General features: G+C 40.5%; 1 protein-coding gene across 2 annotated transcripts in view; it reads left to right on the top strand.

Moving 5' to 3' along the window:
- The window catches only part of ZNF704 (zinc finger protein 704), a 98951-nt gene extending 83909 nt beyond the window's left edge, over window positions 1-15042 (top strand). The window contains exons 7-9 of one of the 2 annotated variants that reach the window (XM_040586221.1): window positions 1146-1250; window positions 7360-7454; window positions 9236-15042. In XM_040586221.1, the coding sequence (XP_040442155.1) occupies window positions 1146-1250; window positions 7360-7454; window positions 9236-9347 (312 nt within the window). In that variant the 3' untranslated portion in view covers window positions 9348-15042. The remainder of the gene's footprint in view (window positions 1-1145; window positions 1251-7359; window positions 7455-9235) is intronic. The other variant, XM_040586222.1, reaches the window with a different exon arrangement.
- Window positions 15043-15399: the final 357 nt, after the last annotated feature.

Here is a 15399-nt window from a genome sequence, read left to right as displayed (position 1 = left end):
TTTACTCTGAAGATTATCTTTAATAGGACTATCAGGTTGTAGTTTTTCATCACTCCTCTCTGCCTGGTGGCTCAGGGAAGCACTCTCTTCCTTGAAACGGTGAGACAACTTCAGCAGCCTCAAACACAACTGCCACTTAAATACCACGTGCAGGCAACTGAAGGGCAGAAGTAAAAGCTAATTTCTAATAGCTAGTTCTTTGTAAGTTTAAACCAAGGAACCTTTTTTTGTGTTGAAAGCTTGAAATTCAGGAGTCAAAGAGAGCCTGTGTTCATAGTGGCTGCTCCTGCTCCTGCTAGGCAGGGTAACTGCAAGGTATGAATTTCCTGACTCTGTAAATTAAATGGAATTCAAAAAGGGGCAGGGAAGAATTCCTGAGGGCTCATAGCCCAGTGGGAAAACTAGAGGGAAGGCAGAAGATGAAAGACGCTCAGTGGTCTGAGCTCATATTATTGGGTATTGCACCACAGGGCAGCACTGGGTATTACAGCCCAGATGGGAAGAGCATGAGTTCAAGGGGTCCAGGTGTCCTTCAAATATTTGCTTTAGCTTAGTCTTTTAAGAGCTGTTTTTTGAATCCCAGTGATGATTTTCAGCTCCTTGTTTTTGATTGGAAAGACATTTTAATTGGAACGATTCTTAAAGATTTATCTGATAAATGAGAAATGGCCAACCCTTACTGTTGATTATTAACCCTGTTGTCCAAGAAGCCTCGTTATCTGGTCTTCAGTTGTTTAAACCAGCTGCCATCAGTCTAAATACAGCCTTGTTTATCACTGTGGAACAGGGGGTCATTTGTAGGACTTTTTGCTAGCTGGCATTATTTTGAAAGTTACTGGTATATGATGTTTGATTTTCTGTGGGTTTTTGTGAGATCTAACTTTTAAGGGTTTTGGATGGATTCTTGTGAGAGGTGCCATCTTTCTTTAAAAAAGGTTTTAAGAACAGTAACATACATGTCCCTTCCTTACTGCCTTATCTATGATTATCCCTCTTATAAGGGTAAAATGCTTGTCACCGTGCAGGTGGTTTCCACCTTGGAAGGTCTTCTGTAGGTTTGCAGTTTCAGGGAGCGAAAGATCCTGTGAAATGCTTTGGTAGAGGAATGGTGGTTCTTACTGGAATAATATTTTCTTTTCACACAGGCCACTCCTCCAGTGAACATTCCAGGTTCAACAAAATTCACTCCCAATGGCAGTAGCTTTAGCATCTCTTGGCAGTCGCCTCCAGTTACCTTCACCGGCATTCCAGTAAGTGAATGACAAAAAAAGAAAGAAAGAAAAAAATAATAAGTTTATAGGACTTTGTGTTTTGTTTCACGGTGTCTCACAATAGAATTAAATTCGACTTAACAGATACCAAAAAGAAACAAAGTAAATATATGCCTCAGTTTGTCAGCATGGCTGATTTTAACACTTTGCCAGTCTCTTTAATTCAGTACAGTTAGTTGTTTTTTGAATCGGTGTCTACAGTCAGAGAATTGGATCTATAGTACATATGTTTTTAAACTATATGCTTACAAAAGAACATTCTTATAGGTGCAGAGCCTGGCACTATATGCTCCTTTTTGTGCCACTAAGAGATTTCTCAGAAAGCTAGATGGAAAATCAGCAAGGTGTTCATTATGCTAACAGGCCAATTGGTTTCAAGCAGTAAGGCCATTACCTAAAGGAAGTCTGAAGCATACTTAAAAGTCAACTGAAAGAAACAGTAAGGTGAAATGCAAAGTCTGATTTTTACATATAGAGATTACATATATGTAGCCCCTATTGTTAGCAGAAAATTGTTGTTTTATACAGAAAATGTGTTCAATACATATTGCATTTTGATATTAATACATATTGCAGTTTTACAACTTTTTAATGAAGATATATTACATGTATGTGTTAGATGTTGAGTCAGCTCTGACTCTTTCTTCAAAAATGTTAGTGTACGAGACCTAATTTCATGACCAGTACTGCAAAAATGTGGTGTTTGCTTAAATATCAACTTCCAGTAGTCCTAAACGTAATGTAATATAGATGTGGATACTGTAGGGGGAGTTAAAAACCTTTATGAAGAGTTCAAAGGGATTAGGCTTCTGGTGCCTAGCATGGTGAATACTAAAAGTAAATGTAAATCACTATTTATGAGAGTGGAAAATCTTCTGTATAATGAATAGAAATAAATATTAATGTATTGTATCCTAATTTTTATTGGAAAGCATTTTTCAGTATAAATTGGTATTCTGTAGCCATAAACCTTTTTGATATCATAACATCTCATTTAATATTACACTTAATGAATTTATGAATTTTTAAAGTGTGTTATATAAGGCACATTGCTAATCCAAAGAACCATATAGCTTTTTTCTACTGACAGTGAATGTTACACATGGCGATAGGAGATACTATTTCCCTCCCTCCCTTCTCTTCACCAAGTGAATCTCCAAAGCTTCTTACTGTCAACCTTTGGCAAATCTTGGAGATTTTCTGCAGAGGCTGTGGCATCCTGCAGAGCTGATAAAAAATGAAAGTGGCTGAATCAATTACACTGCGCTCTGCCAATGAATATTTATTAAATTCCATCAAGAAAAAACTAACAGTGAAAGACATCATGCTGGCAGCAATTTCAACAAGAGTGCCTTGACAGAGCATGCTATCCATAAAGTTCCTCGAGAATTTTATTTCCCAACAATGGGCTTGATATGGAGTAATTATCAAACTGGCTTCTTTTGTGTAGTAGCAGAAATTGGTGCCAGGAGTGTTGGGAATCTAAAAATGCAATTAGCTACATTGTAAATCAGACACTTAAGAGGACAGGATTAGACATGTACACATTGAATTTACTTGTTCGAGCAACAACGTTGATCGGTGGCTGTAGAGTTGAGAGTTCTTAAAAGAGTTTTAAGAAATGCAAAATCACTTTCTTGAGAATTATATGGAGATGCCAGTGATTTAAGTACAATTTAAAAATAATCCCAATACAAAAACCTGGGAAACAGTTATGATGGCAGAATTATAAACTGCTCAGGGAACGATATGAACTGTCTTTACATCTCTAAAAGCATTTATAAGGCTGTTTAGCAAAAAAAAACCCAAAAAACCCCAACAAAATGAAACAAACCAACCTGCCTGAAAAACCCAGCCTTCTAGGTTTGCACACATTTGACTATTCTTTCACCAGTGGGATAGAATCATCAAGTAGAACCATAGAATGGTTTGGGTTGGAAGGGACCATAAAGACCATCTAGTTCCAACCCCCCTGCCATGGGCAGGGACACCTTCCACCAGACCAGGTTGCTCCAGGCCCCATCCAGCCTGGCCTGGAGCACTTCCAGGGATGGGGCACCCACAGCTTCTCTGGGCAACCTGGGCCAGGGGCTCACCATCCTCACAGTAAAGAATTTCTTCCTAATATCTAATCTAAATCTACCCCCTTTCAGTTTAAAGCCATTACCCATTGTCCTATCACTACAGGCCTTACTAACAAGTCTGTTGCGATCTTTCATATAAGCCTCCTTTCTGTACTGGAAGGCCGCTATAAGGTCTCCCTGGAGCCTTCTCTCTTCCAGGCTGAACAACCCCAACTCTCTCAGCCTGTCCTCATAGGAGAGGGGCTCCAGCCCTCTGATCATCCTCAGCCCTCTTCTGGACTTGCTCCATCAGGTCCATGTCTTTTTTTATGTTGGGGCCCTCAGAGCTGAACGCAGCACTCCAGGTGGGGTTTCACGAGAGTGGAGTAGAGGGGGAGAATCACCCCACCTTGACCTGCTGGCCACACTTCTTCTGATGCAGCCCAGGATACAATTGGCTTTCTGGGCTGCAGGCACATGTTGCCAGCTCATGTTGAACTTCTTGTCCACCAACACCCCGAAGCGTTTCTCCTTAGGGCTGCTCCCAATCCATTCTCTGTCCAGCCTGTATTTGTGCTTGGGAGTGCCCCGACCTGTGAGCAGCACCTTGCATTTGGCCTTGTTGAACTTCTTGAGGTTTGCACATTTCCACCTCTCAAGCCTGTCAGCGTCGCTCTGAATGGCATCCCTTCCCTCCAGCACATTGACTGAACCACTCAGCTTGGTGTCGTCAGCAAAATTCCTAGGGGTGCACTCTGTCCCACTGTCCATGTTGTTGACAAAGATGTTGAACAGCACTGGTCCCAGTACTGACCCCCAAGGAACACCACTCGTCACCGGTCTCCACTTGGACATCAAACCATTGACGACATCTTTGAGTGCAACCATTCAGCCAACCCTTATCCACCAAGTGGTCCATCTGTCAAATCCATGTCTCACTAGTTTAGAGACAAGGATGCCATGCAGGACAGTGTCAGAAGCTTTGCACAAGTCCAGGTATATGACATCAGTTGCTTGTCCTTCATCCATCAGTGCTGTAATGCTGTTGTAGAAGACCACCAAATTTGTCAGGCACTGTTTGCCCTTAGTGAAGCCATGTTTGGCTGTCGCCAGTCACCTCCTGATTTTCCATGTGCGTTAGCATAGTTTCCAGGAGGATCTACTCCATGATCTTGCCAGGCACGCACAGAGGTGAGACTGACCAGCCGGTAATTCCCCGGGTCTTGTGGACATTGAATTTCGATGAGACCGAGCACTGCCTACTTGCTGTTCTGGGAACTGGGGTGTTCGGACAGGCATCATGACTTGCATTAAGTCCTTGCTTTCAGGCAGTCTTTAGCAGAGCAGTACCCGAAGGCCTTTGTGAACATGAATGTGCTTACCAGCAAGTTCCTAAGTGCCTCAAAACAAGCTGTACATACAGCTGGATCAGTCGGGGTTCAGTATGCGGCTGCTTTAGGCTCAGGGGTATTCACAGCATCTAACTGTACGCATTTATTTAGAAGGCTTTTAGTGCTAGAGGAGAATTAGGGGAATCTCCAAAGTCCTTATACTTTCTGCTCTGAGTCACACATCAAGTTAGATTCCCAAGGCAGACGGGAAATACACCTTTTCTTAGCATCTTCCTAAAATAACTTAGGGAAGTGCAAGAGAGGGTTGAGTATTGGCAGAGCTGTGCATCATTGGTAGGTGCAGTTCTCCGCGTGAAGCAGAAAGGACAAGTTCATGTTTGCTTTACCACTTGAGACTGAACTAGGAGAAAAAATAAGGCACAGCATGAGGACGAATGAGCAGAGTGAATTAAATGACGCAATGATTTGAGCAATGATGAGGGATGAGCAATGGTGGAGTCTGTATCTCTTGGTACTGGAGGACTTGACATAATGACTATATGGTTCCACTTTTATGTAACGTCTTCTGGAATGCCAGCATGCTCTCTAATGTGTGATACTGATTTTTAACCTGCTTGCTCATAAGACCCAAAAAGGTTGAACAGGAGAGAGTATCTTTAAATTTGACAATCTGATGTTTATAGGTCACAAATCTCTGTAACCACAGGTTCCCCTAGGAGACGTAACTGGAAACAGGTTCTTGCTTCAAACACACGTTATTGTTTCACGTTAATTGTCTGTGTTAGACAACACTTCAAACATGAAAAGCCTCCAGGGGCAAGGATTGCCTTCTCAAGCCCACCTCTAATATGTTCTTGGTGTTGCCTACAAAGGAGTACAGCTAACTGGTATTGTTAAGACCTGCTGCAAAGTGTATTAAAATACACTGAAGTTCAGCCTCGGTGCAGTTTAGCTGCCTTGGTATGCCAGTCTGTGGAAACCACGGTGTAGAGACCTTCTCTGGAGAACGTGAGGGAAGGCGCAGTCTGTTCGCTGCAGTTACTGCTCAAGCCTGTTCTGTGTTTGGAAGCAATGAGAATTGCTTATAACACAGGAGGTCATCAAAGTACTTTTTTGTTTAATGATAACCAAAGACTACGTTGAGTATCAGTTAGTAGTGGTAGATATAAAAATTTTCTGTTTTTTAAAATGTTTAGGCATCTTAGCAGATTTGATTGGAGATCTGTGGTTGCTCTTGATGACTAGGAAACCGTGCAATGTGTAGTAAATGGCAAAGACTAGAAAAATGTTACCATTTTGCATTTTGTCTTCAGTGTTTTGATCGTTACTAGGTAGAACAAGGTAAGTGGTTGATGAAAGATAGGAATAAAGTAGTAGACAACACGCTGCCCTCTATTCTGGAGTGATAGGATAGAAGGAGCTAGTGTCGTCTCTGGACGTGTAAAACATGACTTAGGGTAAACAGGCAGAGAGGAAATTCTTTCAGGTTTTGGAGGTATATCAGTAATGGTCAAAACTTGTTTAGTGTGAGCTGCACATGCAGTTAAATCAGAAGTTTCTGTAGTTAACAGCCAAGAGTAAAAGTTGAGAATGTGTCTGCATTCCGCTACAAGTCTTGGTTAGTTTTTTGTTACTGTGAAGCAGCTCCCTTGAAGTAATAACTCTCTTGAAGTCAGGTCAGTTGCCATTCTTCCAGATACTATGAGACTGCAGCAATGCAGGGAACTATGATAGTATCTGCAGTTTCTGGCTGCTGGAGGCAGTGACTTTGTGAATCAGATGCCAAAATGAAGCTTGCTACGTTTTGTACATAACAAAAAATGAGTGTTCATAATTTTTTTTCCTGTGTTTTAGATGTAAAGTAGTTGTGGCCTTCACCCAGGAGCAAAATAAGACCCTAGCAGTAAATAATTTAGGAATTATTTAAAGCCAAGCTTTATGCTATGTGATTTCTCAAATAATGTTGCCAACTCCTAGGGTCATGTAGGAGGCTTATTTCGAAAAGTCTCAGAAGACCAAACAACACCCTTCACTCGGGAACATTCACAAAGGATGACACCCGCTGAGAAGGTTTACAGTGCAGAATAAAGGAAATAATCCAGTACATCTTACTAGCAGCATTGATCAGAAGGGCTGCCTTGCACTCCCATTAAAACCTTGAGGGCCACAATGTTACTGCCCTGCAGCAAATGCCCTTCTCCCAGGCTGTCTCTCCACAAAGACTGCCAAGTCACAGACAGGAGCAGTGCGTGAAATCCCTTTATTTCGTAGTGGTTATTGGTGTTGATCTCAGCATAGGCTGGAGTTTTATTTTTCCAGTTATTTTCTCTGCTGACATTCGAGGAAGTTTTCATAAGAGCTATTCAGAGTTCTTAAATAGGAATGAATGCATTTTCTGTATTTCCTAAAACCTGCAACGATGCTAATCTGTGTTCTGGTCTGTTCTGTTAGGAGGACTGGAAGTACAGGGAAACAAAATGGAGCTAATATAATGTAATGCTAAATGGACATCTTTCTAAACAGACCTACAGCTTCTGTTTGTATGTTGTATGATAACCTTTCCTGGGTTTCCTTGCCACCATGCATCATGAATTGCATTTTCTGGGAAAAGTGTTTATACTACATTCATATGTGTATGTTCTTCGTAAGCAGTTTCTTTGTCTGTATTGACAGGTCTCACCAACTCATAATCGTCCTGCAGGGAGTGGAGAGCAGAAACAGTCCCACACAGTTCTTTCATCACCGCCTAGAGTAGCATTTGGCTTGAGGTATGGGACCATTAGCTCCTGCTGACAGACCAGCAGCCTCAGAACCTGGAGGGCATTTAGTAAATAAGATGTCAGTGGCCAAAGGAACAAAAAGAACACGCTACCAACCATGATTGCAGTTGTCAGGCAGTTTCTTACTAGAACACTTCAGAATAAGCATTCTGGACCTGTTTTGCGTTTCATTACCATCAAAGGTAATGAATTCAGGGGAAAAGTGAGTTGTTGTGAAATGAAAAAGGCAGACTGAAGCAAAACTGCAGGCCTTATGCCAGGCATGCCTGGAGTTCAGATCTAAATTGCCCTGTAAAGCAATGCTGCCCAGATTCGCTGCTTCAGCTGAAGCATCCTGAACTGCATTACGTGGCTCTGCTGTTTTCCCTGAAAGGCTGGGCTGGTTTGTGTGTTCAGCACCATTTCAGTCAGCGTGGTATTTGGCCGCAACTGAATTCTAAGAAACGATATCTTACAACAAATTAGATCGAAGCAAAGCTTTTTATACCTTGTCTTCCGAGACATAAGGTGCATTCACTTCCATTAAAGCTAACTGATGTTGGACTGGAGTCTACTTTGAAAGTGTTCAAAAAATTACGTTGAAAAATCAGACTGTGACGCTACATTTCTTACATTAAAGCAATTCCTTATTTCTCACAGTCCTAAGTGTGACTGTACGCTAAAATGAGACAAAAGGGAGATTTCATGCTTTTTATTTTCTTCGTGACTCTCAGACCATTGCATACGCTACAAACCAAACTTAGGATCTTCCCAGTTCAGGGATTGTGCCCATTAATGAATGTTAACTAATCAGAGTGATGTATGATATGCAAGAGAGGAATCACCAGGCAATTCCGGTGTGTGCCACGCAGCGTGTAACGCAGGTATTAAACAATTCTGTCTGTACAGTTCCTTGATTCAAAGATGCCAGGGCAGATGGCACTGCTGTAGTGAGCATTGGGTTACTCGTTGTAGCGTTGCTCCTCAGGTTTGCTGGCTCGCTATGTGTTGAATAAAAAGATCTCCATTTTAACGGTTACTTTGATCATTTTCTAAACTTCTGAACTTTTGAGCATGGTTATAAGATGAAAAACATGACAACTGCTACAGCTTTAAAAGCAAATACTACCTCCCTTGCTGACTTTGGGGACGACAGAGAAGGAGCACACGTGAACGTGCTGCAGATGAGGGCAAGGGTTAAGACTTGTGTTCAGTCACTTGGTTGTTTTTCAGTCAGTGAGCTCAGAGCACACCATGCAGGAAGCACTGGCAAGCTTGGGAGCTGGTAGCTTTTCCCCTCTTTTGCATAGCTGCTGCCTACTGGCAGTCAAGGTCTGCTGCTCAGAGCTATGCAAAATATTTATACCGCAGCTCTACAGCAAAGAGGACTTCTGCCTGGCGTGACCTGAACTGTGTTGTAGAATAACTATGACTATCCATTACGGCTTGGCACTTAATGTGGCTGAAATACCATTTATCTAGATCAAGTTCAGGTGCTGGCTGAAGTCAGGGCTGGTGTATTGCTGGCATCACCCTTGGAGCAGAGGAGCAGGCGCAGCAGCTGCTGCAGAGGCCGTAGAAGCCAGGCGAGGAGGACTGGTCCCTCAGAGCTGTGGAGTCACAGCTGTATGTCTGTCTGCTTTGTCAGCTCCCAGCTGACCCAAAACCCCTTGGAAAGGCCAAGGGTTCTCTGCCTGCCGCACTCCATTGAGATTGTTGTCCTGATCTTAGGGTGGTAAAGCAAAGCTACAAAAGCGTCTCGTTAACAAGCTTCCCTTTCTCTCTGACAGGAAGCCTAGAGGGGAGGGGAAAAAGTGTCGGAAGGTCTATGGGATGGAGAACAGAGATATGTGGTGTACTGCCTGCCGATGGAAGAAGGCCTGCCAAAGGTTCATCGACTAAAGATTGAAATTATGCAGAGGATTTGGGGATGGGGAATGACAACAGCAGAACCAGATTGCTGCAGCTGCACTGTATCACTTCCCATTTTCCCTCCAGTGATGTGGTGTTGGGGGTTTTGGGTTTTTGGGGTGGGTGTTTTTTTGGTTTTTGTTTTTTTTTTTAAAGAGCTTTGTCTTTCAAAGTGAAGCACTTGTAGCCAAGGAGAAGCACTAATCAAAACCTGTGTGGAGCAATAGAGAAAAAAAAAAAAAAAGCAAAACCAAGAACATACAAGAAAATTCTGTCGTACTAATTATGGAAACCAGAGCAGCTATTAGTGTTTTTCTGTAAAAGAAAGGAAAAAGTTAATTTTTTTGCTAACTCTGTGAGCTACTTGCTCCTTAGGATCATTTTTAACCATTTCAGTCTCTGTGCTGTGAACGTCTGTATTTGCTAAACTGAACAATTTTTCTTTTCCTGAAATGAAGATCTCTTTTTGAAAGCTTTCTAATAAACACTTCAGAGTCATATAAACTACAGTTTTCTCAACAAAAGCTGTACCAAGACTGGAGACTGCTAAATAATTCTCCTGATACAAATGATCATGTTTATATTATATTTTTGGAAAGGGAATGTGGGGAGGAGTTGGGATTTTCGTTTGTTTGTTTATAGGAGAAAAGCAAAGTCTGAATTTGCAAGAAGGACAAGCAGTGCTTCTGGAAGATTTTTAAACCAGGCACAGACCAGTGGAGTGGAACAAAGTAATTTAAGTACCAAATTGGATGTTGATCCTCTAGAGGAAGAAAAGCAGCAATGGAAAGTCACCAGCAGATATTGTCACAAGAAGCTGAGAGAAGAAATTCAGTGATGCTTGATTGAAACCCTTAAGAATATAATGGGGGTCCAGTAGCTATTAGCACTCTCCCATTTCTGAGGGAGGATGAACAGTTGGACCAGCACGGCTGTTGCTGCAGGAGGCCTATAAAGAAGTGGTAAATGTGGCCACTAGGATTATATGTAATACCTATTCAGGGACATGATCCAGCCCAGCAGTTCTGCTCTTGCTTCCTTTTCTCTTATTTGAGAGATTGTTGTTAAGATAATAGTTTGCTCAGCTTATTTTTTCCTCCCTATTAAAGTTGCTAAGATTTATTTGACGCAAAAAATTGGTAGAGAAAAGGAAAATGCCTCCTTTTCACATGTCATCTCAAAAAAGTACAACAGCAAAGGAACAACATGTTTATGGTAAAAGTCCATTTCTTAACTCCTTTTGATGTACGAATTAACAAGTTTCTCTACTTGCAATACTTGGATAGATTTGGGTGCTTTGGTTTCTTTGTCCGTTAGAAGGTATACACCAGAATGCGGCAAGATGGTGTTCTGTCTCAACTTGTATTCAATTACCATTAATTAAAACTTGCTTCAGTTTGAAAATGAAGTGAGGATTTACTAGGCTATGAATCTATACAGTTAAACAATACTTGCCTATTAAAGAAAGCCAGACTCCTTAAAGAAAATCAAAGACATAGAAGCAAAATTTTGCTTATCAGTAGAGGCATGGAGGACCAGAAATTCCTGGATTTATTTTTTTTTCATACAATTTGAAATCAGACCAGAGCTTTTTCTTTTTTATTGTTGTTAGACAGTTATTATTGTCTAAGATGGCTCATTCTCACTGAAATAAGGGAACTCTAAGTATCTAAACAGCTTTCTAAAATGTGGTCCAAAGTTCACTTGGTAGGTTTATTAAGTGTGCATTGCTACTTATGCCTGCGTAAAAGCACAAAATAACAATGCAGTTGTTTAGAATGTACACTCTGAATTCAGTAATGTAGTACTGAGAAGTAAAATTTATAGTAGGAGCTACCGAAAGTTATTATCTGATTTTCTTTGAACAAGCTAATTGGGCGATCAGATGCTTAATTTGAGGATGCTATTTCTGCATTTGTTTACAAATTGTGTAATTTACGTGCGCAAGTGGCAAGATACGCTTGCATGCACGCAATTACTTGATTTTTTGCTCAATTGTGTTCTCTAAGTCATTTAAAAAACCAAAACAAAAATCTGACTCTGAAATCTAATAAGACCCTGAAATAAATATACATATGCGTGTATGAGTATTTATATATATATAAAACTATATATTACATAGGTTATATATATATATAGTAAAAAAAATTGGGATCAATAGGGAGGAGAAAGATTGTTTTCTTTATAAATATAAAAAACAAGACACTAAAGGTCAGTGGATATACATAGCCACTGTATTATGTTGTTTCCTTTTAGTGAATTGTGGGTCATGGTGGTTTTTTGGATGTTGTATTTTTTCAATTTCCTTAGTAAAATACCTCACAGTAATTCATGGTTATTTCATCTTCAAACACCAAGCTTGTGGATGGTGTATTTACTTTGGTAGAACTTAGAAAATTCGGGACTTTTCCAAGATACTCCTGCCAGTTTGCCCCCTCATTTTTACGAGCACTCCAAGACTTAATTAAAAAGCGTTCCATAATTAATTTGACTGTTGTTAGACTGACAGTATTTGCCTTTATATTTGTTGTTCCCCTCCTTTTATATTTTCCCTTTTGCTTTGGAAGATTCTTTTGAAAATAATGTATCCGATTGTATATTGTTTCTATAATGTCATGGCATTGTGAGCACCTTTCCTGAGGGCACTTTACGAATTATTGTAATAAGATTATTCTTTATGAATTTCTGCACAGGAGAATGGTTTTGTTGCCAGACCGGATTGCCCTCTGGTACAAATTCGATACGGATTACATATAGGCACAAAAGCCACAAATCATCGAAAGAGGATGAAAAGTTGGTATTAGCAAAACAGAGGACAGAAGATACTTGATTGATCCTGCCAGGACAAAGCTAAATTACCAGTATTTTTACACAACCTTTAATCAGCAGTTTATATTAAATCAGTGTTGCATCTCATGGCTGTGGCATTTTGATTCAAAAGTAGGCACTCCTCGAGTTAACGTGTCTCAGCCATGGCCAGCGATAGCAAGACAGCACAGCTGTCTGGACCCGCCTGAAGCGTTCACCGGTCGCTTCATGCTTTGAACTCAGATTACTTCATGCCGCGTGAGCACTTCAGTGGCCGCCGAGATCCCCTTTGTCCTCCCGACACACCCAGCAGGAACAGAAATGTCAGCAAAGCCTTTCCTGAGCTGGCGGTATGGAGCGTGATCTGAAGTAACCTCTTCCATTTTTCAGTCTCTCGCTTCTGTGTTGCTTTAGGCTGCATCGGTGTCCTCCCAACGTCTGATTCATCTCGCACTTCTGCACCAGCCTCTCTGAAAGAGCCAGATTTCTTTGTTTTCCCAAGGAAGAGCTAGCCTGAATGCTGTGGTCATTTATCGTCATTGGTACATGTCATTTCCCTTATTTTTGGTTTCTCTGTGGGAGGTAGGTCATTGTCTCTGACCTGGAGAAGTCAGAAAGAGCAGCCTGAACTCATCACACTGTCTCTGTGTGCTAAAGAGATTTGGACATGGGTTCATTTATATCAAAAGCCAGATCTTTCCCCCCAAGATATAAAAATGGAAGGATCTATTCTATTGGGTTTAACCACTTAGTATTATTGATGCTGGTAACAGAAATTGCCAGCATCAGTATCAGAGTGGAGATCAACTGTATAGATCCCAATTATTTTTTTCAGGAGTTTTCGTGCTATAACAAAGCTATTTCCCACTTCCCCATTTACCCCATCCCCCAAAAGATCTGGAAAAGGAGATAATTTTAGAAGTGGGAAATTTTATGGCAGTTTTTAAAATGTGACTGTGCTCCAGCCGCTCCTATATGAAGCTATTGGATGTTACAAACTCAGATTATCTTAGTCATAAAATGGTTTCCACCTGAAACAATGTGCCTGATTCTCTAGTGCCTTGCACAAATCTAACAGGGTACGCAAGATGCAAAGTGAGCAAAAACTCTTCCATTCCAATTTGCAGGTTTATACCTACTTTTAACAAATACCAGTTGTCAGCTAGCAGGTATCTTGTCACATAAGCTAAACCTGTAAGCACTGCTTGTGTGACTAAGCTGAGCAGAATGCCTATGGGTTGAATTATTTTTTCCAAATCATTAGTGTGTTATGAACGTCAGCTGTCTAACGATCAAAAGATTCCTTGCGCCTGAAGATTCCTTTCTTCATTCTTTCACCCCTTCATTTTTTTAAGAAGATGACTAGGTCGGCAGCACAACAGGAGGCAAAGCTTTAGCCAGAAGTTCTTGTAGAACCTGTGTGTGAGAACAGATTCCAGCTCCATGCAATATCCCAGATGTTCTTGTCACTGACCCTAGTTTTTCATGGTTTTCTGTTTCTGCTGTGGTCTGGGACCAGCTAGAGTGGCCCTGCCAAAAAATTCGGGACATTCGCTGTAAGCGTGGCAATACAGAGCTATTTCTTTCTTCCCCTTCCTGTAATTGTTGAAACAGCACCTCAGAAGCAGGACACGAAATGCGAAGCTTGCTGGCCATGTGCACAGGCATAAGAGGCTGCTGGCGAGGCTTGTTCAAACTTCAGTCATCTGTTGGAGAAAGTTGTGCTGCACCTTTTCTTAGAAATATTTTGAGGACCTGTTTGTAAAGTCGCATCTTGGTCTTACATTTACACTTTATTCAATCTTCCTGTAAGACGGTAGCACTGGAACTGAGACCTGTACAGAGTATGGGATTTAACCTGCATTTGTTAGGGGTTTTTCTGGTAGGTAACTGTGGGCTGTTGCAAAGCATCGTCGCATCGTTTTTGTTCTCGTGTTACGTTCAGGAGAGTTTGATGGCACCTTTAGCAAATAAACCGGGCTGAGGGTTTAAATGCATTCTGTATCTGCTAGACGTAAGCAGCCCTTGTCTGCATCTCCATGGAGCCTGACAAGCTTCAAGATAGAAAAAAAAACCAGTGTACACCTATAGTTGGCAGTGCCCACTTGAACTGTTTTTTCCATCTTAGACTGCAGTGCTTTTGCATAGACCTTGCTCTCACTTGTATCCAAATGCAAGATTAAAGATGTGTATCTTCCACTTACAGCTTTTTTAGTTTGTTCCTCAATATGAAAAACACAAATCATGTTTTTTATTCTTCAAACAAACCATTTCTAATAGCAATCCAGAAAGACTCTGAAAATAGAAATCAGTCTGTTGGCAGCAGGTGAAATAAAACATGGGTTGCTCCTATGCTTGCTCATACAGCAAGAATTCATTTGGACAGTCAGCTGATGAAATGTAAGGGAATAGATAAATTTAGTAACAAACCAGTGTTCTGCTGTTTTTTAACACAACACCAAGAATTTTTTTTCTTTCCATGCTTGGATCTGAATGTGAGATCTCTAATAGTCCCTTGAGGGAAATTAATTTAGCAACAGAAAGGCTGTTTCAGCTTTCCTATTACTTGGGCATATATACACAATATTATACTAATGAGGTAGAGTTTCAAGATTAAATCCAAATTCTTGATGTAACTCAATGCTAAAGATGGACTCAGACATTTTTAAATGTTTGAATATTAGTGTTTACCATTTGCCAATCGTCTTAAAAATATACAGATTTGACTTTGGAGTCTTTGTCTTAGTATGTTATACCCTGCAGCAATTAGTATATGATGTGTAATGGTCAGATAAACAAAAGTTACTAAAATGTTTGTAAAAAAACTGCCTTGGGAAGATAGAAAAAAAAAAAAGATAGTACAAATTTCCTCCGAGAACAGAAGAGGGCTGTAAAGGCAGGATGTAGGTTTATTTGAAGGAAAGATGGTTAAGAAATTGATTACTTTTTTTTCTATTCTAGGCAAAAGTTGAAGGGCAACATGCCACTACTTGAATTCCTAAAATATGAGGGAAGCAGCAACTGGTGAACATGGTCTTACTTAATGCTACAGCTTATGAAGTTCCAAATAGAAAAAAAAACCCAGTATGTTATATCATGTAAAAATACAGAAAATTACTTCGAACCATAACCTAATTATAAGAGAAATTTGTACATTTGTGTAAATCTTTAAAGGATTTACTATAAATATAAAGGCTTCTTGTTTACATAGTTGCTTGGTCAAAGCATACTTTGT

This window comes from Falco naumanni, chromosome 3 (assembly GCF_017639655.2).
Source record: "Falco naumanni isolate bFalNau1 chromosome 3, bFalNau1.pat, whole genome shotgun sequence".
Taxonomy (NCBI): Eukaryota; Metazoa; Chordata; class Aves; order Falconiformes; family Falconidae; genus Falco; species Falco naumanni.
The sequence above is the reverse complement of the archived record's forward strand: the minus strand, read 5'-3'. Positions and strand labels throughout refer to the sequence as shown.